The sequence below is a fragment of the Anguilla anguilla genome, chromosome 6 (assembly GCF_013347855.1).
Source record: "Anguilla anguilla isolate fAngAng1 chromosome 6, fAngAng1.pri, whole genome shotgun sequence".
NCBI lineage: Eukaryota > Metazoa > Chordata > Actinopteri > Anguilliformes > Anguillidae > Anguilla > Anguilla anguilla.
In genome coordinates, this window is record NC_049206.1 from 32,452,191 (window position 1) to 32,476,505 (window position 24,315).

Here is a 24,315-nt window from a genome sequence, read left to right on the forward strand (position 1 = left end):
GGTGGGCGATATGGCAAAAATATATCACGATTTTTTTGGGCATGATCACGATCCACGATATGATCACGATTCTTTTTCATGTTGGTATTTAAGACTATTTTGCAAGTTAATGAACAGTGCAATCAAACTAATATCCCTATTTAAGAAAATATTGCCCTTCAAGGAAACAAAACCTAAAAGAAAAAGAATTACAGAGACCCTTAGGGCCAAAGTACCAGAATTTAGTCAAGTGCAATTCTGCAAAGTATTAACATTCAACAATGCTTTCTCTTGAGGTGATTAAAAAGGTTTGTCGTGTTAAATAAACGGTCTAAATGTAAAAAAAACACCTTCATACATATACATGTAGTTATATTAATACAGTCGTATTTACAATATCAACTTTAAGACAAGCAATACGCTCGGAATTATCTCATAGCGACCCAATAAAAGCAATGGCGTAGACGTTGCTTAATTTCATAATAGCTTAATAACTGCTTTCCTAACGGCTATTTTGCGTGCTGCGACTTGGCTTACACAGCTGTGAATATGTACGGATTCCTAGACGTGCTGATGGTCACCACCCTTTCACATATTAATCTCAAATACGCAAAATAGTACAGTTCTATAGTATGCTAGCAATTTTATGTCAAGTTCCATTTATTTATATGGGTTGGTCGTTACACGTCCCCTTAGCAACCAAAAGCTAGCGCTGACCACCTCTGACTTATTTGCTGGCACAGAAAAAAATGGCGAAAGTACTGAAAAAATAGATTTTAGGTTTGGCTGAGAAAACGCTGGATGCCGTGTATGAGCGTTGTCAGTGCAACTGATAGAATGTGCCCGATACTCCCGATCTCTCTGGAAAGGCAGATCGTGGAAACATTTTAATCGTTGGCGATGTAACATGTCATATCGCCCACCCCTACCTGTGTGTGTGTGTGTGTGTGTGTGTTCGCGTTATATTGTTGTGTTTAACTGTTTATGTGTATGTATTTGTGTGTGTGACTTTGTATGTGTGTATGTATATAAGCAAGGAATAATCATTAAAGGAACAAATAATTACTGTGATTATTGCGATTTGTTCTGGGTCTTGTTTTGATGGATGTTTTTGATTGATCTCTCTCTCTCTGCTATATAAGCACAACCATTATTATTATTATTATTGTTGTTGTTATTAGGCTAATAGAACCTTTCCTTAACCTAATGTGGATTACTTGGCACATCGAATTGATCATTCGCTCCTTTTTTCAAACATGCAGGAAGGTACAAAGGAGCTGGATCTGAGCAACATGCTCTCTCTGTCAATGGATGGACCCAATGTTAATTGGAAGTTTGTTGAGCTCTTACAAGAGGAACACAGAGAGCAGTGTGGTGGAGCCCAACTACAGATTGTTGGGAGTTATGGCCTTCACACGATGCACAACTCGTTCAAGAATGGCTTTGTGGTGTGGCAAATTGAGAGAGCCCTGCACTACCTGTTTCATTGTGCACCTGCAAGGAAGGAAGACTTCATGTTGATGACCAAGTGTGGTACGTTTCCTCAGCCATTTTGTGGGCATCGTTGGCTGGAAAACCTGCCAGCAGTGGAAAGAGCCATTGAAATTTGGCCATATATTGTCACCTATGTGGATCAAGTCAAAGCCAAGAAGCTCCCCAATCCAAGGTCGTCGTCATATGACACCATCGCAGAAGCCCGGATGGATCCCATTATCCTGGCGAAGTTGCACTTCTTCATGAGTGTGTCAAGAAGTTTTCAGCCATTTCTCGCAAAGTACCAGACAGATGCCCCGATGATTCCCTTCCTCTGCAAAGATTTGCAGGATTTGATCAGGGTAGGCCTAATGACTACTACAAATGTATTGAAATGGTTTAGTCGTTCAAGCACCATTAATTACAGAGGAGACAAACAATTAAACAAAGTAATGAGTTTTCAGCATGTTGAATTGGTTTGTAGTTAGTATTGTAAATACCGTAATACCTTTTTCCAATTATAAATTTAAGCCTATGCTATTCTATTTTCAGAGCCTTCTCATACACTTCATAAAGCGAGACATCCTTGATGCTTCCCCAGTAAAGCTGGTCAAGCTTGATGTGACGGACCAAAAGCTTTGGGTCAGTCCAAAGCAAGTGGACATTGGCATGGGAGCCACAGCTGCCCTCAAGGTAACTCTGATACATTTATTACCTTAGATGACTTCAACAATGTGCTATAGCAACTGAAAAATCACTTGAGCAGTGAAGTAATTATGTTGAAAAAGTAAGAGATTAGATGATTTGTTTAAACATCAAGCAGTTGACATATTAACTGGATTTGTCAAATTTTGTGTAGTGTACGTTACACATAGGGAGAGTTTATTTGGTGTTTCAGGTGACACTTGTGGCTTTTGTGCTTTTGTCAGGGAATGTCAGGCAGTCAGAGTGGTAGAAGTGAGCGCGATGCATTACTGTTCATGCGAGACAGCCAGAGTGCTCTGTCAAAAATTTGTCAGAACATTCTGTTTAAGTGCCCACTTAAGTACCCCACTGTCCGAAACATGATGTGCCTGGACCCCCCAAAGATGCACTCTGAGCCAGACGTGTGCCTGCAGAAAATGAAGGCCCTCATCATGAAATTTGTGCAGGACAAGAAGTTGTCAGGAGGAGTCATAGCGGGTAATATATGTAGACATAAGAAATGAACAACTAGCCTAGTGTTTAGCATAGGGCAGGCATGTCCAAACTATTCCATAAAGGGCCATGTGGCTGCAGGTTTTCATTCCAACCAAGCAGGAGCACACCAGGCTCGACTCATTTAATGAACTGATCTCAGTCTTCAGACAGTTGATTAGTTGAATCATGTGTGCTCTTGATTGGTTGGAACAAGAATCTGCAGGCACACAGCCCTTTATGGAATAGTTTGGACATGCCTGGCATAGGGAATCTTTGGGCACCTTCTCTAAATGTTATCTCGCGGCTCTCCTCAATGTCTTTGACTAAGATGATGTTATATTTAATCAACAAATTGCCATATTTTATATTTTATATATATATATATATATATATATATATATATATATATATATATATATATATATATATATATAGTATATTGAAAATAAATCTCATGTGATTTCCACAAGATATAATTTTAATTGGAAAATATTACAAATAATGTGCTTGTCTTTATCTAAATGCAGGTGATGAGATTGTACAACAGTTTCAGAAGTTCCTCTTCAATGAGGCCAGAGGAGAGGAATTCATGGGCTTCAATGTGTTGGATGGAAAATCGAGAGTTGACAGCTTCCTGCACAAGGCCATGAATGGATATGCAGAACTTTGGGGCTTTGTGGAAAAGCTGTTGCTGCTGTCCCATGGACAAGCTACTGTGGAGCGTGGGTTCTCCATAAACAAGGAGGTTGAGATGTGCAATATGGAGGAGGACACTGTAGTCTCACAGAGACTAATCTGCGACTACGTGAGGGTGTGTGGTGGAGTGGTGATGGTGCCACTAACTAAAGAGCTGCTAAATGAGTGTGCAACTGCACGCAACCGGTATAGGATCCACTTGGAAGATGAGAGGAAGAAAAAGGGAAAGACAGAACAGATGGGCAAGAGAAAAAGGGCTGAAGATGAGCTTCAAGAGCTACGCAAGAAAAGAAGTACAATCACAAATGTATGCGAAACTCTAGAAAAAGATGCAGATAGCCTTGCAGAGAAGGCTGAGAATACAATGGGGACCAAGATGGCAGAACTCATCACTAAATCCAACTCCATGAGAAAAAGATGCAAGGACAAGAGAGGAGAGTTGGTGGACCTAGACCGTGAAATTGAGAAGAGAGCAGCAGAGCTACGCCACATGTCTTGAGGAGAGTTTGGGGTGGTGTGGGGGGGATGTTGAACGGCTTTGGTCTGTTGACCTGTTGACCTTCTCTATGCATTGGTTTCTCTCGTTAAAAGTCATGTGTACCACTCATAACATTTGTGTTGTTTTTCAAACAAAGTCTTGTACATTCATTTTTTAACTTTTTGGCTTGTGACAGGCTGTTTTGAGGACTTTTATTATTTAAGCTTATTCATATGCTTGAACTGTTCTCTGATTGGTTAATGGTTTGAATGGAAAAGTGTGAATTGACAGTATTCTCAGTGCTGAACAAAAGAAAGGAAAAGTTAAGTTTTGTTTCCCAAAGTAGGACTCAATAAATTGTCTCTTTTCTATCAAAGAAATTGTTTCGACATTTTTTGGGTCTTAAATTATGTTTGTTGAGGTCTTAATAAGCATTGAATTTGACTTTAAAAATGGTGCAAGAACCCTGATTTAGACCTTGCTCACTCTCTCCATCACTGTCAGCCTGCATCTCTTCACATCCACCTGAAGCTTCAACAATTAAGCTGTCCTCCAAATCTACATCAAATTCTACACTTTCCTGCTCCGTTCCTACTAATTGTATTAGTTCATCAACTTTTTTCACTGCTCTTCTTCTCACATTGCTCCACTCATTGTAAGTCATTATGTAAGGCTACATAATCCCAATAACTATTGAGATTGTGTGGACCAGATTTACCTAAATTGTTTGATATGAGTATTACAAATTCTACACCGCAGCAGCGCATCAAATCGCGGCATGAATTTGATCCGTGACCCGCCTAGTGCGTCTGGAACTCTGTTGTGAGGGGCTGTGTGCAGTTTCAAATCTACAGGAAATTCTGTGGTTTCACTCGGTGATTGATTTGTGACCACCAGATCTACGTAGATAGTTTGGTATGAATGTTTCTATTTTTGTGCCGCAGCAGCGCACCAAATCCCGGGATGAATTTCAGATATGCTGCGCGGAGCCACTGTCTCTGACGACGTTTCTAAGCCGTGACCCGGCATTGTGCATAGAGACAGAGCGAAAATTAAGTCCCACACCGGAGGGGAAAACAATTCATCGTTCTCCATTGACTTTGTATTGCATGAAGGTGCCTCCTTGTCACTTTCGTCTGCTAGCAAACAACAGAAAAATGCCTAAAAGCTGGTGTGTGGTGGAATGCACCATAGACATATATACATAGACGCCGCCTTGGCCGCTTCGGCCCCTTGCTGAGATACATCAACGTAGCAAGCAAATAGCAAGAAATCAAGCTTGTTCTAATGAAAAACGTTTCAGCTAAAATTAATAATACGTTCATTACTTTCTGGCCAGCTTGCCAGGTTAAAATTATTGTGGTCATGTTCAGTTTAATTCGTTCAAAATCAAAACATGGCTTGCAAGAAAACATTGGTAGGTAGCTAACAAGCAAAGCTAGCCTTACAATCAGGGTTATTTAATGCTTACAATCCTACTCAAGTTAGCTAGCAATGCATTTATTACTTTCTAGCCAGCTTGCCAGGTTAAAATTGACTGTGGCAATTCCTTATGACAATGAATTATTTTCCACCACGTAAGTAATTCAGTTCATGTAAACCTAACTTTTATACACACTCCTCTCTTGAGCGTCTAGCAGCGATTATAGCCTATCGAGATTCTAAGTAACTGGAGACAAAACTTTTTTTAAATACTCCACGTAGATCATAAACCCTTGAATATAAAAATGACTCATTGAAATCGGTTGAGAAATGTAAATGTTATTACATTACATTACATTAAAGGCATTTGGCAGACGCTCTTATCCAGAGCGACGTACAACAAAGTGTATAACCATAACCAGGAACAAGTATGACGAAACCCCTAGAGAGAAGTACCGGTTATAGTGCTTTTTATCCAGAAAAACCGCAGCTCCCCCATTTACTTGTATTTGTTCACAGGCCAGTCTTGCCTGGACCAATATGGCGCGACGTTGACGTACGATCCAAAGGCCAATGTGGCGTCTATGTATATTGTCTATGAGGATCGTCTGAATGCACGATAAGCAGTTACAAGCACTCTGATGTAAAACTATGCAGACCAAATTGGAATGAAATATAAAATCCTATATGTTCTTCTGTGGGACTCAGAACAAAAATCGGTGCCTGGGTCGTAATTAGATCAGTGTGAAGAAATTTTAGAGATAAAAAGTTCTGTCAAAAATAATTTAATTTGGCCAGGGTAAATTCGTAGTTTTTACTTAAATGGGGAAATTTGCTTTTTGGCAACAAAGGTGTACACTGCAATTCCTTGAGTAACCACTGGAGTTTATGAGCTTCATTGAGAATAGATGAGAGCAGCACATCCGGGTACTTTTCCCTTGCATCATGCCCCCGGCCCTTTTGCGTGAAAGCAGCCCCTCTAATTTGGCGGTAAATTCAAATTCCGAAGGTCTTTGCCAATTTAATAGCATAAAATAAGAATACCGTATTGCTTTTTAGCTATTAGGAGCCCAAATCTTATAGCCAGTCAGGCAAACAATTATGTTATGTTGCCGATCAACGATCGGTGTCGTTAAAGAAATAGGGGTTGATGAGTGTCCTTTCAGTCTGCCTCCATCAAAGTGGACAAACGACCTCACCCAATGGCCGGAGGTGTCATATCCTGACATATACAACTACCTTATTGAATCTCCAGGTAATGTATTTCTGACATTTGTCACTTTTTCTGTTGTTAAGACACTTTATTTTGCTGTTTTATTAGTCTGTCCAATGTGACAGTACTGTAAACTAATTACATCGCTAACATTAACATTGATGATAATCATGACATAAAATCACTTCAGGGAACAGGCAGGTGAAGCCGTTTTACTTGGTACCTATGTTTCAACAAACCAGGGGAAAAGCCAGCTTGCTGCAGCCAGTGCTAGGATGCTAGCTGTTAGCTAACTTAACCCTTTTGTTACAGGCTAACATTAAATTGGGATTTCCTTGGCTTTTCAGAATGTTCTAAGTACTGCCCGTTCAATGCAGCATCAACATTCACTACTTTGACTTTTAACATTATAACTGTTGACTTTAACATCATTAACTAAACTGTGATGAAGTGTTTGCCACAGACGTACACGTTTTGACTGGCCAGGTCCCACAGTTTACCATTTTCATCCTCTCTGCGGATGGCCTGAAGCCACAGATCTCTTCTTTTACTGTCCTTTGCTCTTTGGGGAAGTAAAGAAAATTGTAAACTGGTTTTTTTTTTATTGTTTTACGTGCAAAATACGACACAGCAGCTTTTAGGCATGGTGCCACTAGTTTTTCCAATTTGGCACCGGCACTTTTACAGCGCTTGTTTTCACCCAAAATGGGGCGTGGTCATTCTGACGACAGGGAAGGGACGTATGCCTGCTCTCATCTATGGCAATCCCTGGTCCCCTGGGTCCTTCACATGGAGGTCATGTGCTTCTGGTCCCCTGCGTGGAGGTCCTCCTGGTGGAGGTTTCCCAGCTTGCTGCGGGCAGGTTCTTTTGGGGCAAATTTCCAATTCATTTTTCCCATAGGCATTTTGTTTTCTGTCGAAAATAAGGTATGTGGTCAACGTATGTCAAAGAGTTTCACGTTTTGTTGTACGAGATAAATTACGCCCATTAATATCTCAACCTTGAATTTAGAAGCTGTTACGTGCTTTAAAAAAGTAAGTTGCTAACAAGCTGCTATGTTGAAACTACAACGGTTGTCATGTGCAGGCGGGCTAGTATGGAAACTTGGGTGGCGGTTGCAAGCACCAACAACTCGCCTCTATTAAGCCGCGTTTCCACCAAAATTACCCGGAACTTTCAGTCCCAGGAACTACTTTACCAGGAACTAAAAGGTTCCTTCAGCCAATGGTTGTCTGCGTTTCCACCGGGGTCTAAAGTCCCGCGAAGACTAGGCAAATTAGCCCACTGACATATGAAAAAGCGACGTTGTCGTCGGTCCATCTGTCATATGATTTCTTCTGTAACCCCATACTACCATCGAAGTAGCCCACATTATTTTCTAATAACCGGGACAGCCCGGAGGGGTTTATTCCACTTATATACAACGGGTTACCAACAATGACTATATATGGTTACTTTTGTATTTATTGATTTTTATCGATTTAATCACATGGAATTGAAATATTCTTCTGCAGCCGTTTGGGCATATTTTACCGTTGTCAAGCAAAACTGTCGTTGGTAGTTGAACTTGGACCGTTATGCAACAAATAGGATATAACAGACCAATAGTCAGATTGTAACTGTTTTATATATCCTCTCAAACACATTCATTATGTTTTTATGCAAACATTCGCTTTCATGTCTTGACATCCAAAGCGACAGAATGCATTCACATTTCCAATATAACTGGCAACAACAGCAGAAAACATGCACACGTTGTAAACAATCTGCTGTTTGATTACTTTCTCATCGTCAATTCTATATAGGCTAATCGCAAAATGACAAGAATAGAACGAAAACTCAGACTTCCGTGAAAATTTTAATTAGCAGTGGTACAGCCACCGTTTGCTTTCCTTCAAAGTTACTGCTAGCCGAGCAGCGAAGTGTGCCCTCCAGATGCGAACCATGCACCATAAATTAGTCCATAGTCTTCCTGGTCTTTTTGTGGAATTGAAGAATGGCAGTAAAATGGAGTACCCTGGGTCAACATCAGACAAGGCCATCGTAGAAAAATCGGGCATTCTAGAACAATTCCAGTCAGGTGACTTAATCCTGGCTGATAAAGGTTTTATAATCAGAGATATTTTGCCACAAGGAGTTAGCCTGAACATCCCACCCTTTTTGAACCACGGAAAGCTATCAGAGAGTGAGGTCAAGATCTGCCATGATATAGCAAATAATCGAATTCATGTCGAGCGAGCAAATGCTCGTTTGAAAATGTTTAAAATTCTGCATAACATGCCACATCAAATGCGCAGTTATGCGGATGTGGTGGTAAAAGTTTGCTGTGCCCTAGTTAATTTACAGAATCCCTTGATCAAGGAAGTGGATGTTGATTAAAAGGCACTTTTGTGTGCACCCCAGACCGTTTTTAGGTTGCTTGCTTCAATATTTAGATATTTGATACCCGTGTAAGCAAAACCACTCCCACATCAGACTTCACGTTCGTCTCATTGTAAACACATGTCCCTGCTTCTCATGACTGATATTGTCCTTCTAATGAATGTGTCGCCTGTGGAGTTTTGCAGAGAAAAACGACTGACTTGGGTTTCAAGTATGCAAAAATCACTTTATTTGAGCAGATCGCTCTGGCAAACATGCACTCAGACTGCCACGTCAGGAAGCTCTGCTCTCCCTCGCTAAACCCCCGGCTTATCTCTCCCTCCCGGCTGACGCGTCACCTGTCAGGTGAGTCTGGGAACGTGGGCGTGTTGCCACAGGGGATTCTGCCTCTCTCTGCCCCCAGTGCTCACTACACAAGCCCCCCCAGAATTTACTGTGGCAGCAAAACCGCCTAGGGGTCTGGATGACACGGCCAAACCTCCCCAGTTTCTTGCCCGCCGCCTCCAGAGGTGGTCCACGACCCCCAGTCTGTACGTCCAAAGCAGACGCAGGGAGGACGCTAACCTGCGCGCCTGTGTCGCATAGAAATCGCCTATCAGAAACAGAGTCCGTAACAAAAAGCAAACTGCTAGCCTGGCCGACACTCAACGCAGCTAATGAGCGTCGGCTCTGCCGTTTCCCGACCCGAAAGAGCAAGGTGGACGGCACTTCTTAGCGCGTGGGCCAAACCTGGCATGGTAGTAGCAGAGGCCCGCTGTAAGTCGTTGCTGTTGGGCAGCGGCGATGACATCCTCCCGGATAGCCTGCCCATCCGCAGCGCCAACCACCCTTACTGCAGGACCGGGCAGCCGGCTGGAGTTTAAAACTTTGTCAGCTTCCCTGGCCAGCGCCCTGTGGTCTTTCAACGGGGAACCTGCAAGAGCTGCACGCACTTGACTGGGCATCTGCTGCATAAATAATTCCTGGAATATGAAGCAAGGTTGGTGGTTACCCAAAAGTGTAAGCATATGGTCCATTAATTCCGAAGGTTTAGAATCACCCAAACCAGGCAGTGTAAGGAGCTTGCGAGCCCGCTCAGGTTCTGACAGCTCGAAAGTCTCCAAAAGGAGCTGTTTAAGAGACAAGTACTTATCCTCTTCCGGAGGATCCTGGAGTAGGCTTAATACCCGCGATGCTGTTGAACTATTCAAAGCCGCAACCACGTAATAGTATTTCGTGTCCTCCTGCGTTATGCCTCTCAACGCGAACTGAGCCTCCGCTTGAGCGAACCACACGGCGGCATGTTCCTGCCAGAACTCCGGGAGCTTGAGAGCGACGGCGTGCATCTTTCACAGAGAAAAGCACAACTTCGGAATCGTCCGAAGAAGCGTCAGGGTCACCAATGTGGAGTTTTGCAGAGAAAAACGACTGACTTGGGTTTCAAGTATGCAAAAATCACTTTATTTGAGCAGATCGCTCTGGCAAACATGCACTCAGACTGCCACGTCAGGAAGCTCTGCTCTCCCTCGCTAAACCCCCGGCTTATCTCTCCCTCCCGGCTGACGCGTCACCTGTCAGGTGAGTCTGGGAACGTGGGCGTGTTGCCACAGGGGATTCTGCCTCTCTCTGCCCCCAGTGCTCACTACACGCCCTTCATTTTTCGATTAGTTATTTCATTATGTTAATATTTTACGCTGTTTTATTGCTTTCCTTTACAAATGTAGGAAGTAGACCCAGGCAGTTTAGTGTCAAACTTGAGGATGCATATCATTGCATATCATTGTGCGACTTCTGATGTGGGCATACCTGCAGACAATAGAGGGTATGCACTGACGTCACTTTCCCACCGGAATACGCCTCCTCAGTCGGACTGAGTGGCAAAACATGCTGCAACATGGCTGCCTTTAGTAGGGAAAACTGCGAAACCGGGAGTAAAACAAACGATTATCTGCTTAAATTAAAAGCAGTTGGACTCGAGTGATCCGTTACCAGCATACAAAAGCCTTGATGCTTGGTCGTACTTCAAGGCGGGATGTGTTTTTTGTGTTCTCGCGGCATTCAAGCTGAATGCTAATGCTGCCATTCAGTAAGTTAGTCTTTCTGCCAAGTTAGTCTTTCTGCCAGTGGGTGTAACCGCAGTGATTCTGCCTACTTGTGACATCAAGTGCATACCCTCTATAACATTACTACTATGTGGACTTGCACTAAAAAAACCGTCTTTGTTTCTAATGTTAGACATGTACAATGAAATAACTAATTGAAAAATGAAAGACGACACATTCATTACAAGGACAATATCGCTCACACATGGACGACCTGAGAGGGACGTTTGGTAGGACGCATGCGTAGGTGGTGCTTCATTTAGTAGGACGAATGCGCAGGTGCATCTCCCAAAATCACCACTTCGAACGGCAAGAGATTTTTAAGCACAGCTTTATCGCTTAATGTTACTTTAGCTAACCCTAACATGTTAGCGTTTCGCCTACTTTAGTTAACCTAGTTAGCGCGTATCACCGATACACATATGTGGACATACGGAGGACAACAAATAACATCACAGAGGTGAGGACATGCCATAGCTAGCTAGCTACCCCCTACCAGAGGCACATACGAACTCTAGAGGCCTTCCACATCCGCTGCCTCCAAAGGATCCTGGGTGTGTCCTGGAAAGAAAGGGTGCCCTATGTGGCAATCCACAACCGGATCCACACACCCAGCATTGCAGTGTTCCTTGCGCAAAGACATCTGCGTTGGGTTGGGCATGTGATCCGCATGCCTGCCCTCTGCCTTCCTTGACAGATCCTCTATGGCCAGCTCTTGGATGGTCATAGGTCTGCTGGGAGCCAGAAAAAGCGTTTCATGGATCAACTAAAAATCCTCCTGAAGAAGTGCAACATCAAACCACTAGCACTAGAGACCCTGGCTGCTGGTTAATTAATTTGGAGCAACGTCATCAATATCGATGGACTGCCATAAGTAAAGTAAGCCAGCTACCTATATAGTTAGCCAAGTTTTACTCATGACACTTTGTACAGGTGCGCCGTAGGTCTAGACGGTTTCGTGCTTGTTATTGTGTGTGTGTGTCCAGTCAGCAGCGATTCAAGTGAGACTGGTGAAGTCGTACATTGTCATGATATTCTATTCTAAGTGGACTTCCCATAGTTTGCTGTTTTCAATAAATATAATAAATAAAGCTATTTTTAAGTACTTGAACTGATGACGTGTCTTATTTGATGAACAAGAATGGGGCTCGATATACTAAAGACTCCAAAAGTAATTTGCAGTGTTTGAGCTAGATTGTGCCATTGGCCTACAGAAACCGCAAATCAGCATTTATATAAAATATTACCAAAATTGTTTCTATAAAAATGTTGGATCATTAGCTTCCCTGTGACCAGGTACTGACAGAAGACGCGACGAGAACGCTGACCCATTGTCTCCCAAAAAACTGATTATAAAAAAAGCCTTAAGGTGGAACATTAACTGATTGATAAAAATGATTAATATTTACAAATATACATGTCCAGCAGCCAGTCTGGGCAGCATGTGCTGCTTGAAGAAGCCCTCCAGTGCTGCAATGTTATCCTGCCAGGTGTCATCACGGGCTATTGAAAGAACTATGGCCTGCTTTGTGGTCCACACAACAAAGAAGCAGGTGGATCGGCCAGTCACGTGGAGTTGACCCTGCACTTGGTGCCAGTAGACATGGCTTGTCTTCAGTGAGTATGCCCCCCCCTCTTGCTGAAGACAGAAATCTTTGTTGGCAACGGCCTCCTCGATGGTCATGTTGCGTTCCCGGTAAGGGCACTTGACTTCAAGGAGTTCTTCCTTCCCAACAAGACCATCAGGGGAAGCTCCCAGGATCCCTGATCTTGTGAGCCAAAGGCCAGAGTCCTCCACTTTGAGCCCTGTTGCCTGTTCAAATGCTTTCACCCCCTCCTTTTCGTTCGAGATGCCCCACTGAACAGCAAGGACTCCCGCGAGAGACTTCTCCAGGAGGATCCTGTCGACAAGCGCCGGGGACACATTCTTTGCCTTTATGACACTCCCAAATTTACTTGCCGTCAGTCTCCCTTTGCGGAAGTCGTGCCAGTGAGGGTTGTCCCGCTGGCCAATGGTGTACCTCTGCAAGTTGGTCACTTGCTCTTCAGTGAGGGTGAAAGCAGTATATATTGCCTCCTCCCCCAGATGGCCAAACTGCTGAAGAATCTGTGGCAGTGGCAATGGCAATGACACAGACTCTACACTCTGTTCTTGGGGCTGCTCTTCAGGTTCAGGTGACAGCAGTCAGCCAATCCCACTAAATCTTCCTGCCAACTGATCCCTTAGCCATGCCCGGTCTTCCTCAGTCACCTCCCTGCCGACAGCCTTGTATTCTCTAGGAGGATACAAGTCTTTTATAGACATTACTTCCTTCGTAGCAGAAGTTTTCCGCCATCGCCACTCCACGTCAGTAGGCCCAATGTTGTGCATTGCAAAAATTGCCAGTGCTGCAGCATGACTGCACTTAAAGGACCCACGTGGGCATTAACATAGTGAAGAGGTGATTTTCTCAACATCCAAAGAGACCTGGCAATGAAAAATTGGTCTCATTGACACATTTTTTACTATTTATTAGAATTTTTTAAATATTTCATCATATGCCATATTGGGGGTTATTCTTGAAACTTTACCACCTTGATATATTTACCACCTCTTTTTTCAGATGAATGAAACAGGTAAATTCTAAATCAGCTAGTGTGCATGGTTTGGGTGCAACAAATAACTGTAAATAAGTTTTTTCATATTACTAAAAACATTCTGCAACACATGTTTTATAATAGTGTTGTGTGTAGTGTGATGACATTTTCAATTATTGGGGAAATATAACTCAAGAGGATGTTGGCATGGTTTGTACAATCTGCTAAATTGTAATGAACACCAAAAGCCTCTATGGCTCAGGTGAGAGAATGCAAGGGTGAAACTCGGAATGTATTGATGCACATCACAAACAGACAGGTATTGAACAAATTCATGGAAATAACAGATTTGTTACTATTAAGTGATATTGTTTATTTCACATCATAATTGTAAGGTCGTGATGACAACAGGACTTCCTTTCAGGGATCTACATAGTACAACCTAACCTAACTAACTTCAGATGTCATTTCAAATGGAATATAACGTCATAGATAATATATATATATATATATATATATATATGTTGTAACGATATAGGGTTGAACAAGAACTTTTACAAAGTTCAAAGCACTAACGTTAATGCATAGCTTCCTAAATTACGATATCTAACGTGGCCATACGTTTCTGGCGGATGAGCACTAACTTAATTGAATATTGTTTGGAAATATATTTTTATTTTGGGGATCACAACAAGAATATAGCTAGCCAGCATGGTTTCGATAAATTACCGACAATTTTTACACTGTACTGCCCTCTAGGGTTTCAACACACTTGTCCCTGGTTACGGTTATACACTTTCTTGTACGTCGCTCTGGATAAGAGGGTCTGCCTACCTCAACTGCACCTGTCTTGTCTAAGTATGTGCAACTGCACTGTCATTCTGATTTTCAAAATGTGTGTATTCCTTTACAAGTGCTGTGAGAAGACTGAAAGTCTATGTTACACCGAAGCCTTGCGAAGTTTCATTATATCGTGTAGGCCTACTGTGCAGAATATGGTTTGTAATGACAAATAAACCTGGCTTTGACAGCTAGCTAGCTAGCTACCTGCTGATCCAGCCCTTCCTAATGTTCCCGTTAGCTAACATACTATACTCACCGAAACTTTATAAACGACATCTTTCATGCTGGCCCTGACAGACCCGCTAATCTGCCCCTGGCTGTACATGACCTGCTGTACATGGTTGGACTTGAAATTATTTTCTCCCTTCTTAACACAATTGTCCTGGCCATTGAAAAAATGCATTAAGCTAAGCAGTGACACTGCCATTGTCGTAGGTATAAGCCAGAGACTGTACAAAAATATAAGATAGCTAGCCACCGGTGTTGGGTGAAGTTGTCCCTAGCTGCTGGTCCAGAGTCAGTTATTTTCTTCCCCTACTAATGGTTAAAGTTAGGACCTGGGAAGGGAAATCTGATCCCAGACCAGCAGTTAGGGGCAACTTCACTCTGGAGCATAGGCACCGCACTTGGCGGGTAGACTTACAAGCTCACGTGGTTGTGACGTATATCGTGCGACTTTGATTTTAGTGTAGTTCAGGACCACCAACACATCGTAAATCGACATAAATCCGTTATTTTTCCCTCCAGAGATTGAAATAAATAGAACCAAGCACATGCTACGGTAGAGAATGACGGTCCCAAAAAAACGTGAGAAATCTTTTTTTTTAATCGCTATAGATATTTTACAATCAATGATTTTTAAAAAGTCAATAGGATTTTAACATTGTGCTGTGACGTCACGAACCAGACGCCCCCTGGAGGCAATTTGACTTACAAGCTCAATGGGCTGAAGGAACCTTTTAGTTCCCTGAAAAGTAGTTCCTGGGACTAAAAGTTCCGGGTAATTTTGGTGGAAACGCGGCTTAAGTCTATGCAGCCTCTGTTGTTATTGTTTGCGGAAGTCTGCCGGAAGCTAAGTCTGGGCCAGAACAACGCACGTGCGCAGTAACGTTTGTTTATGTTGTTAGCGTTGAAAAGCGTCTATAAATAGATAACAGAACCAAAGAGATTCGGTATTCGAATCTCTTTGACAGAACTCTAGATGGCTAGACAGATATACCACAAGATAACTAGCTAGCAAGTTAGCTAGATAGACAGATAGATCGATATAGCAAGATAGTAAGCTTGCTCCCCCTAGCTAAGTAAATCCCCCTAGCTTGTCTTCTTAAAGAAGCTTCAAAACTGCATACAAATCTGAGCGGCTTTTGTCAGCTGTATTTCTCGTTACTTCAGCGGGGGTTTAACATGAATATGGACGCAACGAGACTTTTAAATATGGTCCCCCCACGTTTTGTAAGGATGATTTTTCGCTAACGTTAAACCATTTTCCTGCCGCTATTAATAGTGATGCTGTTTTCTTGTTTGCAATCGATAAAAAAATTCATAGCTGGCTAACTTAGGTAGCTTCTCTGTGTGGTAAACTAAAGTTATTTTTTCTCTCTCATGGTGCGACCCCAGCTAACTTACAGTAGATTGCTATGAAACAGTGTGCTGTTTACCTGTGTCTGACGCCCCGGCAGTTTAGAGTCGGAAGTTATGTGCCTCACACAAAAAAGGAAAAATGGCGGCGCCCTAGGTCAGGGCTGAAAAACTTGTGTATAGCAAATCAGTGGGTGACGTCACGATCACTTCGTCCATACTGTCGAGTCCAACTGCCTTTAATTTAAGCAGATAATCGTTTGTTTTACTCCCGGTTTTGCAGTTTCCTCTACTAAAGGCAGCTAAGTCGCAGCATGTTTTGCCACTCACTCCGACTGAGGGGGCGTATTCCGGTGGGAAAGTGACGTCAATGCGCGGTTGCTAGAAAGCGACCATTGTTGTAGTTTCAATAAAGCAACTTTACATTACATTTATTTATCAGACGCTTTTATCCAAAGCGACGTACAAAAGTACATATCATTGTCATTGGAACAACTACAAAACAGGCTCGATAAGGTACAATACTCATTTCGTACAGCTATGTATAGCTAAGAACACAGTTCAGTTCACGCAGTGAACATTATTCTGACCGAGTTTATGCCAAGTCAAACTAGGGGGGGAGAACAAGCTACAATATTAGGACAAATACAAATGACAAAAAATACTGAAATGCAAAGCTGGTTAGCAACTTACTTTTTTAAAAGCATATTACAGCTTCGGAATCCTTCGGAATTTATCTCATAGAACAAAACGTGAAACTCTCTTAGGCTTACGTTTACCACAGACCTTATTAACGAAATCCCTATGGGAAAAATGCATTGGAAATCTGACGAGGGAACCCATGGCTCAAAAAGCGAACTTACTTCCGGGTTTTTAGGACTACAAACTGTAAACCAGCCTCACTGAGCTCTCATAAAGAAGTTTGTGTTTTCGTCACTGGTCAAATATCGGCTCACACCCAGTGTTCCGTGAGTAAGTTTTGAGTGGAAACAGGACTTCCATCACCACAGAGATGACCAGTACCGCTAACAGTAGGCCTTACCATGTTATTGTGTTCGGAGCCTCGGGATTTACCGGACAGTTTGTTGTTGAAGAGGTCACACGAACCTTATCAGACGGGCCGAAAGGAACGATGAAATGGGCTATCGCCGGGAGAAGCAGACAGAAGCTGGAAAAAGTTCTGGAGCAGGCATCCGCAACGCTGAGTACGTAGCATTTTACCTAGCTACGTTGGCCGTCGGTAGCTCGCTAGGCATAGCTAGCAGTGTCGATGTGTTGTTAACGTTTTCTTGATACGTTAAGGGAAGTTATTGTCACTAACGTTAGGGAGGTCAAACCGGTTTTGGCGATCTTTCAGAAAACATTTTTACAGTTTATTCTTCATACATGATGTCATAAATGCTACAGTATAATCACATAACAACATATAAATAGCAGAGTTGCCAGAATATAACGGTTGTTTGCTATAATACGATTTAAAAAATTAGCTGCTTAGTTCCCTCGGCATGTAGTCAGTCGTTGAAGGGACACATCATCACCTGTGCGACTTTTAGGGTGGAGTTATCTGTTTTTCTTCAACAAAATTAATCTAATAAAAAAATGGCAAGTTACTCACACATACAAGACATACACCGTCTATAACTCTTTAATTCAGACTGCCAAAATCCAGGCCTGCCATTAAAAGTATTGATATCAAAATGACGCCAAGTTACGGTACAACAAACAATATAGGCTATCTTGCCTCACCGAAATTAAATAAGATGTATTCCAAAGCAATGCTACCCAGTATTTCCTCAATTCTTTCAAGTCACTTGGCCCTGCGTGTATAAGCATGCATGGACAGGCCAAACATATGTGTGGATGGCTTTCTCACAGTCTAGATTGATTGAATAGGCGTCTATATGTCCAATTTGTATTGGTATGTAGGCTACGTATTTCGCTGCCCAGCCTTTCTGTTGCGTGAATGATTGTATGTTTCTTTGTATAAGTGTGTGTGCGTAAATGTGAATGTAACATGCTGCGAGGGAAATGTCCCCATGGGGATAAAGAAGTTATCTATGTGTGTATGTACAATATGTATTTTACATGCAGTATTTATTGTACGTAGCAAATATACAATCACTTGTACATTTACTCAAATTCAGTTCAGAAGCAAGTATAAACATATGTTTTCTGGAGAAATATGCTTCCTGTTGTTACTCACCAGCAGTTTTCTACATGAATTTCAATGTGTTCCATGAGGCAATTCGAAATATTTGACACTTTGATCTGACACAAAGTTTGCATGACATTGTAAAATGGTAAGATTACAAAACACAGGGCCAAGTGACTTGAAAGAATTGAGGAAATATTGGGAAGCATTGCTTTGGAATACATCTTATTTAATTTCGGTGAGGCAAGATAGCCTATATTGTTGTAGTACCGTAATTTGGCGTAATTTTAATATCAATACTTTTAATGGCAGGCCCGAATTTTGGCAGTGTGAATGAATGAGTTATAGACGGTGTAGCCTATGTCTTGTATGTGTGAGTAACTTGGCATTTTTGTACGTTGAAAACGTGGTTTCTATGAGATATCATTTCTTTTTGCAAAGCGTTTTATTATGAGAGTGAGAAATGTGAAGCGACCCTGTAAGAAGCGGTTGTGGATTATGGCTATCCTTTTGTGAATTTGTACAGTCTGATGAGCGTGTACCGTTTAGCAGTTTCGGTTTGTTATATATGTAAAACAGTGGCTGTGACAAAGGGTGCGGTGGCGTAAGTGTAAACACATCAGAAACGCAGGTGAAATATGGCCAATGTGACTCAGGGATTTGACGGCCATCCAACAAGCGTTGTTTGACAAAAGAATCAGCAAGCCCGTAGAATTAGAGCTCCCTAGGTCGCAACTTGTGCACTCTTCTGTCCTGCTCCGTTGACATTTGGTTGGTCTACAAGATAAACCCGACATTAGCCCTAAAATATGCCAATACAGCAGTGACAACGCTGCTCACTGAATAACGACATACACGAGACAATTTTTCTTTAATTATACCATGTCATTCTACATTCAATATCTGGGACTAAACATTGAATAAATATACAATCTTACCATTGGTTTTACACGTAGAGATGTCCCTTTTGCGACTGAGTGGTCATATATTGTCTTGGACAATCCGTTTGTGATTCCTGTTGCTTACGGCGTTGTCGCCGTTTTTCGTAAGATTTGGCTTCATTGACAGTTCATTTATTCAGTAGGTGAGAGTATAAGCTTTCTAACGATGTATAACATGTATGATTTTGCATTTGGAATAGCGTTTTATAGTTCAGCGCAACGGAATATTTTCTTATTGCATTCACTGTGGCGTAGCATAAAAGACGATTCACCTAACTAAACATTGTCAACGATTTTCATAATTTCTTGTAGCGTACTATTATTATTGAGGACTTCAGGGCTTAGCGAAGCCATTTCTTTGCTGATAGACCTATCTGAAATCGTTTTCTGACGCAAAACAGAAGCGGATAGGACTTTGTCATTGATTTTCTGTCTCTATACTAGGCTACTAAACACAGATAAAATGTCATGTTGCTATGTAAGTATTACTGCTCAAAATATTTCGGTTATATACATTCTTTTCGTTATATACGTTCTTTTTGAAATTGGCTGTCTTTAAATAGGTTAGTGGTATTATATAATGTGGATTTTTCACACTGCAATGTAAGCGTTAGTGTAATAGTTTTTGTGACCCATGGAACAGTGATGACGAGAGTGTTGGAACGTTGCTAAAATGTGGTGGACGGTTGAAAATTATTTTCGTCCCATCTCCATCCGTCATTAGGCTATGCTGAGAAATAGCTAAACCATTTTTATTGATAGTAATTGCGTTTCTCTGCAAACGCGCGAAAACACGCTGGTATAGTAAAACTATGACGGTAAACATAGCCTATATATGTAGTCCGCCTCATTCCGTTGTTACCATAATATAACAAACTTTCTTGTGTCTACAGCTGCAGTTTCTCGCTGCAATTACTATTGAATATAAACAAAAGATGCAAATGCTGTAGTCTGTCAATGTCTAAATAAATAATAAGGGATTCTTCGCGCAGCACGCATGCTAGCAGGAATGTCCAGTTGACTTTTCGTTTCGTTTTTTTTAAAATGTCGTATTTATTAGGCTATATGAAATATGTATTATTATCCTATCTGTCTCTGAGGCGCTCTGAAATGTGCATTCTCTGCTAAGCTGAGCAATGGATTGGTATATGTGTCTGACGTAGTGTTGCACAGTACACCGACACTTCAGCACTTTTTCAGTAGTCAAAAAAAAAAAAAAAAAAAAAAGAAACGGTTCGGTATTAGAATTTTCCGACGTTCGGTAGTTTTGCGTCAAATGTAAAAGCCAGGGACATGTGTCTCCAGCATTACCGATTGAGAGGATGAAAAGTTATGATTCGTCAGAATCTTCGCTAGATGGCAGTAGCAACTAAGGTTGGCAAGTGAGGTGACCTGCGCTTGTGCATTTTTTCGTGGTTGATATAGTGCAAGCTTAGACTCAGTTCACTTCAGTAGCAATAGCTGTTCTAATTTGTAAATATTTTATTATAGGAAGATGCTGTATTGTTATTGAAATGTGCTGTTTTTAGATATATTTTAAAGTGAAAGACCTGTTTACAGATAATTTACTTTACAATTGTTTAATTTTTGAAATATGTTTAATATAGTTTTCTATGGTTTGGTGCTGTAACACTATAGTCCTATGCTTATTGATATGTTGAACAGGCTTCAACTTAAAGGTTGTTAATAAACTGGGTTTTTAATAAACCGTGTATTCGAAAATGAGGTCATCCCTTGTGGACATTATGTTTCTGATCTATTAAGGTAATTTCAGTATCGTTAGGTACTGAGTATTGAATCAGTATCGTTTCAGTATCAATTATCGTGATACTAAACCTGGTATCGGTATCAAAGTAAAAATTTTGGTATCATGACAACACTAGTGTGACGCTTTTTTTAGTTGTGGCATGGAAGCGCTGCAGCTGTACATACACACTGGGCCATCTAAGTGTTACAACATGCCATCTAAGTGTTACAACTTAGTAAAGGCCTTTACGGGAAGCGGCCAGGACACGTCCATGGCGACGCAACTAAGTCATCCGCCAGCGTCTCTTACCACAAAATTGGCCATAAGTCATCACTTTTTTATACAATCATCATGATATTCAGTAGATATGTTGGGTGAAGGTGTATGATCATGAGGACAGAGCCATTTCAAAATCGCTCCATAGGGGGCGCGATGGTGCCAATGCTTGGACCCCTCCCAACGCCGCTTGCGGCTTTAATATTGCATTTTTAACTGGATATTGTGTTCACTTATTTGTATTGTATGACAGTTGTATTTGTCTGTTTGTATTCTTGTGTTATTGTTGTAACAATGTTTATGCTGCTTTCTTGGCCAGGTCACTCTTGAAAAAGAGATTTTAATCTCAATGAGACTTTTACTTTTACCTGGTTAAATAAAGGATATATATAGCCTATATGTAGGCCTATATAATTTACCCTGGCCAAATAAAATTATTTTGGACAGTACTTTTAAGCTTCAAAATTTATTCACATGAATTAATTACTCACCAGCCACCAATTTCTTTCAGAGTCCCACACACTAAGATATAAGACTTATTTGCATGGCTTTGCATCGCAGTAAGTTCACACACCTGCATACTTGGACATACCCGTGTAGTATGAGAACAAGTATGAGGTTGTGACTTAGGCTAGTCATTGATGCTGAAAAGGGCTGAGCTGAGAGAGTTCCCTGCACAGAGCCGCTGTATCAGAATATGTTAAGTATGAAACCTTGACCTAGGATTACATGGATCCACTGTCATTATTGTTTTGAGTATATTGTAATTCTGTTATTATTACTATTAATAATAATAGTTACCTACCATAAGGTTCTTGTGTCCATTATTCATGGTGATGAATAAATGAATAATAAATAAATAATAAAGTTGGCATATGTTGCCCTTAAATTAGGATGCTATTGTGCTGAATCCACCATATTATCACTTTGACTGCATTGTTATTTTGATATTGCTGCAAATAGCCTACTGTTATTTAAAATGTTATTTAGTTGTAGGCTAGTATTTCTTTTAGAGCCTGACCGATGCCAGATTTTTGGGTCCAATGCCGATGCTGATTTTGGAGAGTCTTAGCCATAGTCCTAGCCACATATTTTAGAACATTTAACTCATAAGCAAACAAATAAACAAATAAAAATAAACACACAAACAACTTTCTGAAAGATAAAAAAATGTAAAAGATGATATTAAATTAAATATGTATATTAAACGTCATTATTTGAAAAGAACATTTAACATTAATTATTCACTGAACAAGCAAACGAGTAAATATAACATACACACATGAACTGATTTGAAACTGCTATTTTAGCAGTCTGGCAGCTCAGGCACCATTAGCTGTTCTCTACTAGTACTGCCACTCAAGCAGTGGCAGATTATAATATAGGAAACAGAGCTTCTCAGCATTTCGACCTAGGAGGGAGCTCCTTTTCTCATAATAAATGTTCCCCACTGTACTGAACACCCTCTTTCTGGGAACTGATGAGGGTGGTGCAGAGAGGTATCGCTTGGCCAATGTGTGTCAGTGCTTTGTAGCGAGTACTGTTCTCTTTCTACCATTCAAGGGGGTTTCCACTTCTCCTGTTGATGACATGCTATCTGAGGTAGGACTTGATCTCCTCACTGTTGCCCTTGGCTGTAGCTGGCTCAGTTTCGGGACACAGTACACTGGCATAAAGGTCGTCCAGTTGACTGTGAACCTCTTCCACTCTTGGTCTTTTTGGGTCTCCTCCCTCTGTAGAGGTCTCTGCCTCCGGACTGTCTGTGCTTTGACTTTCCATGTTGGACTGCTCCGTGAGCCATTCTTTGGCTTTGCTCAGCACCACAGCTGTTGACAGGGTTCGTACGGTCATGAAAAACCTGGAAAAGTAATTGAAATTTAAAATGCAATTTCCAGGCCCTGGAAAAGTTATGGAAAATAATATTTCTTGAAAAGTAATGGAAATATAGCTAAAGTTGCATCAAATATAATTACTAATTAATCCAATCATAAAAATAGTATGTATAGTAATAAAACGTAAATTGGCACGTAACCTTCGCGGTATTTTGGTGGTGTGAGAAGTTAATTCGGTCCGGCTCAGTCTGTTTACAGGCACGCCTCTGCTGATGTAGCAGTTAGTAAACGTAGGCCCTACTGTGCCGACAATATGCCAGGGAAGTGCAGCTTCAATAATGTATCAGGGCTCGAAATGAACTTTTTTACTTGGTAGCACTGGTGCTCCCAACTTCAAAAACTTAGGAACACCCACCGAAATGTAAGGAGCACCAACAATATATGCAATAGATTTTTTATTAATAAAAAACAACAATATAACAGTACGGTTTACAAGTAACAGTTAAACTGTCACGCGTAAAATGTGTCGACTCTTCATGGAATTGCGTGTTATGCATTCAAACGACAAAGCGCTTCTCGTCACATTAATACCGCTAATTAAATCAACCGCCAGTAAACTGCATCGGAGAAATTAGCTGTTCCAATAACGCTAATAAATTGAACCTAACATTAGTTAACGCATTAACTCTCTGTGTCGCGTGACAGTGGAGTGCAGCGAAAGGGAGTGATTGAAGGCTAATATTAACCAATTTAAAATCAGCATTAAAGGTAAGAATGTCAAGCTCGCGATTGGTTAGAAGGGTCACCGTCAGCTCACAAGGGACATTCTGAGTGTACTAACTAGCGAATGTACAGAGAAAGAGACGTTCGCCTGGAAAAAGAAAAAGAAAAAGAAAAAAAAAGGTCGCACCAGAACAATTATTTGCACTCGCACAAATGCTCCCAATTATATTTCGAGGTCGCACAGATTAAATTTCGGGAGCATATGCGACCAAAATGAGACATTGACAAAAATGTTAAACTATTCGAATTAAAATATGAGAGAATGTATCTAAGTGTGTCTGTCTGGTGTTTATTTGTTTTTGAGAGGCACCATATGTTTCAGATGCAGACCTAATTTTACTTAGTGTTATTTATTTATTTATTGACCTTTCAGCATTATTACAGGTTCATAAAGACAGTTGTCATTAAAAACACTGAATGTTTTTGCTGTTACAATAAAACATCAATACTAAGTAGACAAAATTTTTTAAATATTGCAATTATCTAAGCTGAGATCTAATCTCGTATCCTAAATTTAAATTTAAAATCCGCTGTCATTTAGGAGTCTGCACATATAGGGGATTGGTGATCTCCTGTATCTCTCAGTTCGACATCTTGGGATGGTCAGTTGGTTTGAATTCCTTGTCTGACGACCTGTGAGCTCCTCCCTGAGGGGGGGTAGCCAGTCACTGAAGTTGGACTT

The 24,315-nt window shown here is 41.2% G+C and overlaps 2 protein-coding genes across 9 annotated transcripts in view; one reads left to right on the forward strand and one right to left on the reverse strand.

The window, feature by feature from the left end:
* The window catches only part of si:ch211-57i17.5 (usherin), a 76,061-nt gene extending 59,878 nt beyond the window's left edge, over window positions 1–16,183 (reverse strand). The window contains exon 1 of the mRNA XM_035422314.1: window positions 15,983–16,183. The gene's annotated coding sequence lies outside the window, so the exon portion shown is untranslated. The remainder of the gene's footprint in view (window positions 1–15,982) is intronic.
* A 344-nt stretch (window positions 16,184–16,527) lies between these two features.
* LOC118229842 (saccharopine dehydrogenase-like oxidoreductase) overlaps window positions 16,528–24,315 on the forward strand; it is a 303,871-nt gene continuing 296,083 nt past the window's right edge. For 2 of the 8 annotated variants that reach the window (XM_035422303.1, XM_035422299.1), the window contains exon 1: window positions 16,530–17,107. In XM_035422303.1, coding sequence (XP_035278194.1) covers window positions 16,915–17,107 — 193 coding nt within the window. In that variant the 5' untranslated portion in view covers window positions 16,530–16,914. Of the gene's footprint in view, window positions 17,108–24,315 lie in introns of all 8 variants that reach the window. The other 6 variants (XM_035422302.1, XM_035422300.1, XM_035422298.1 and 3 more) reach the window with 5 other exon arrangements.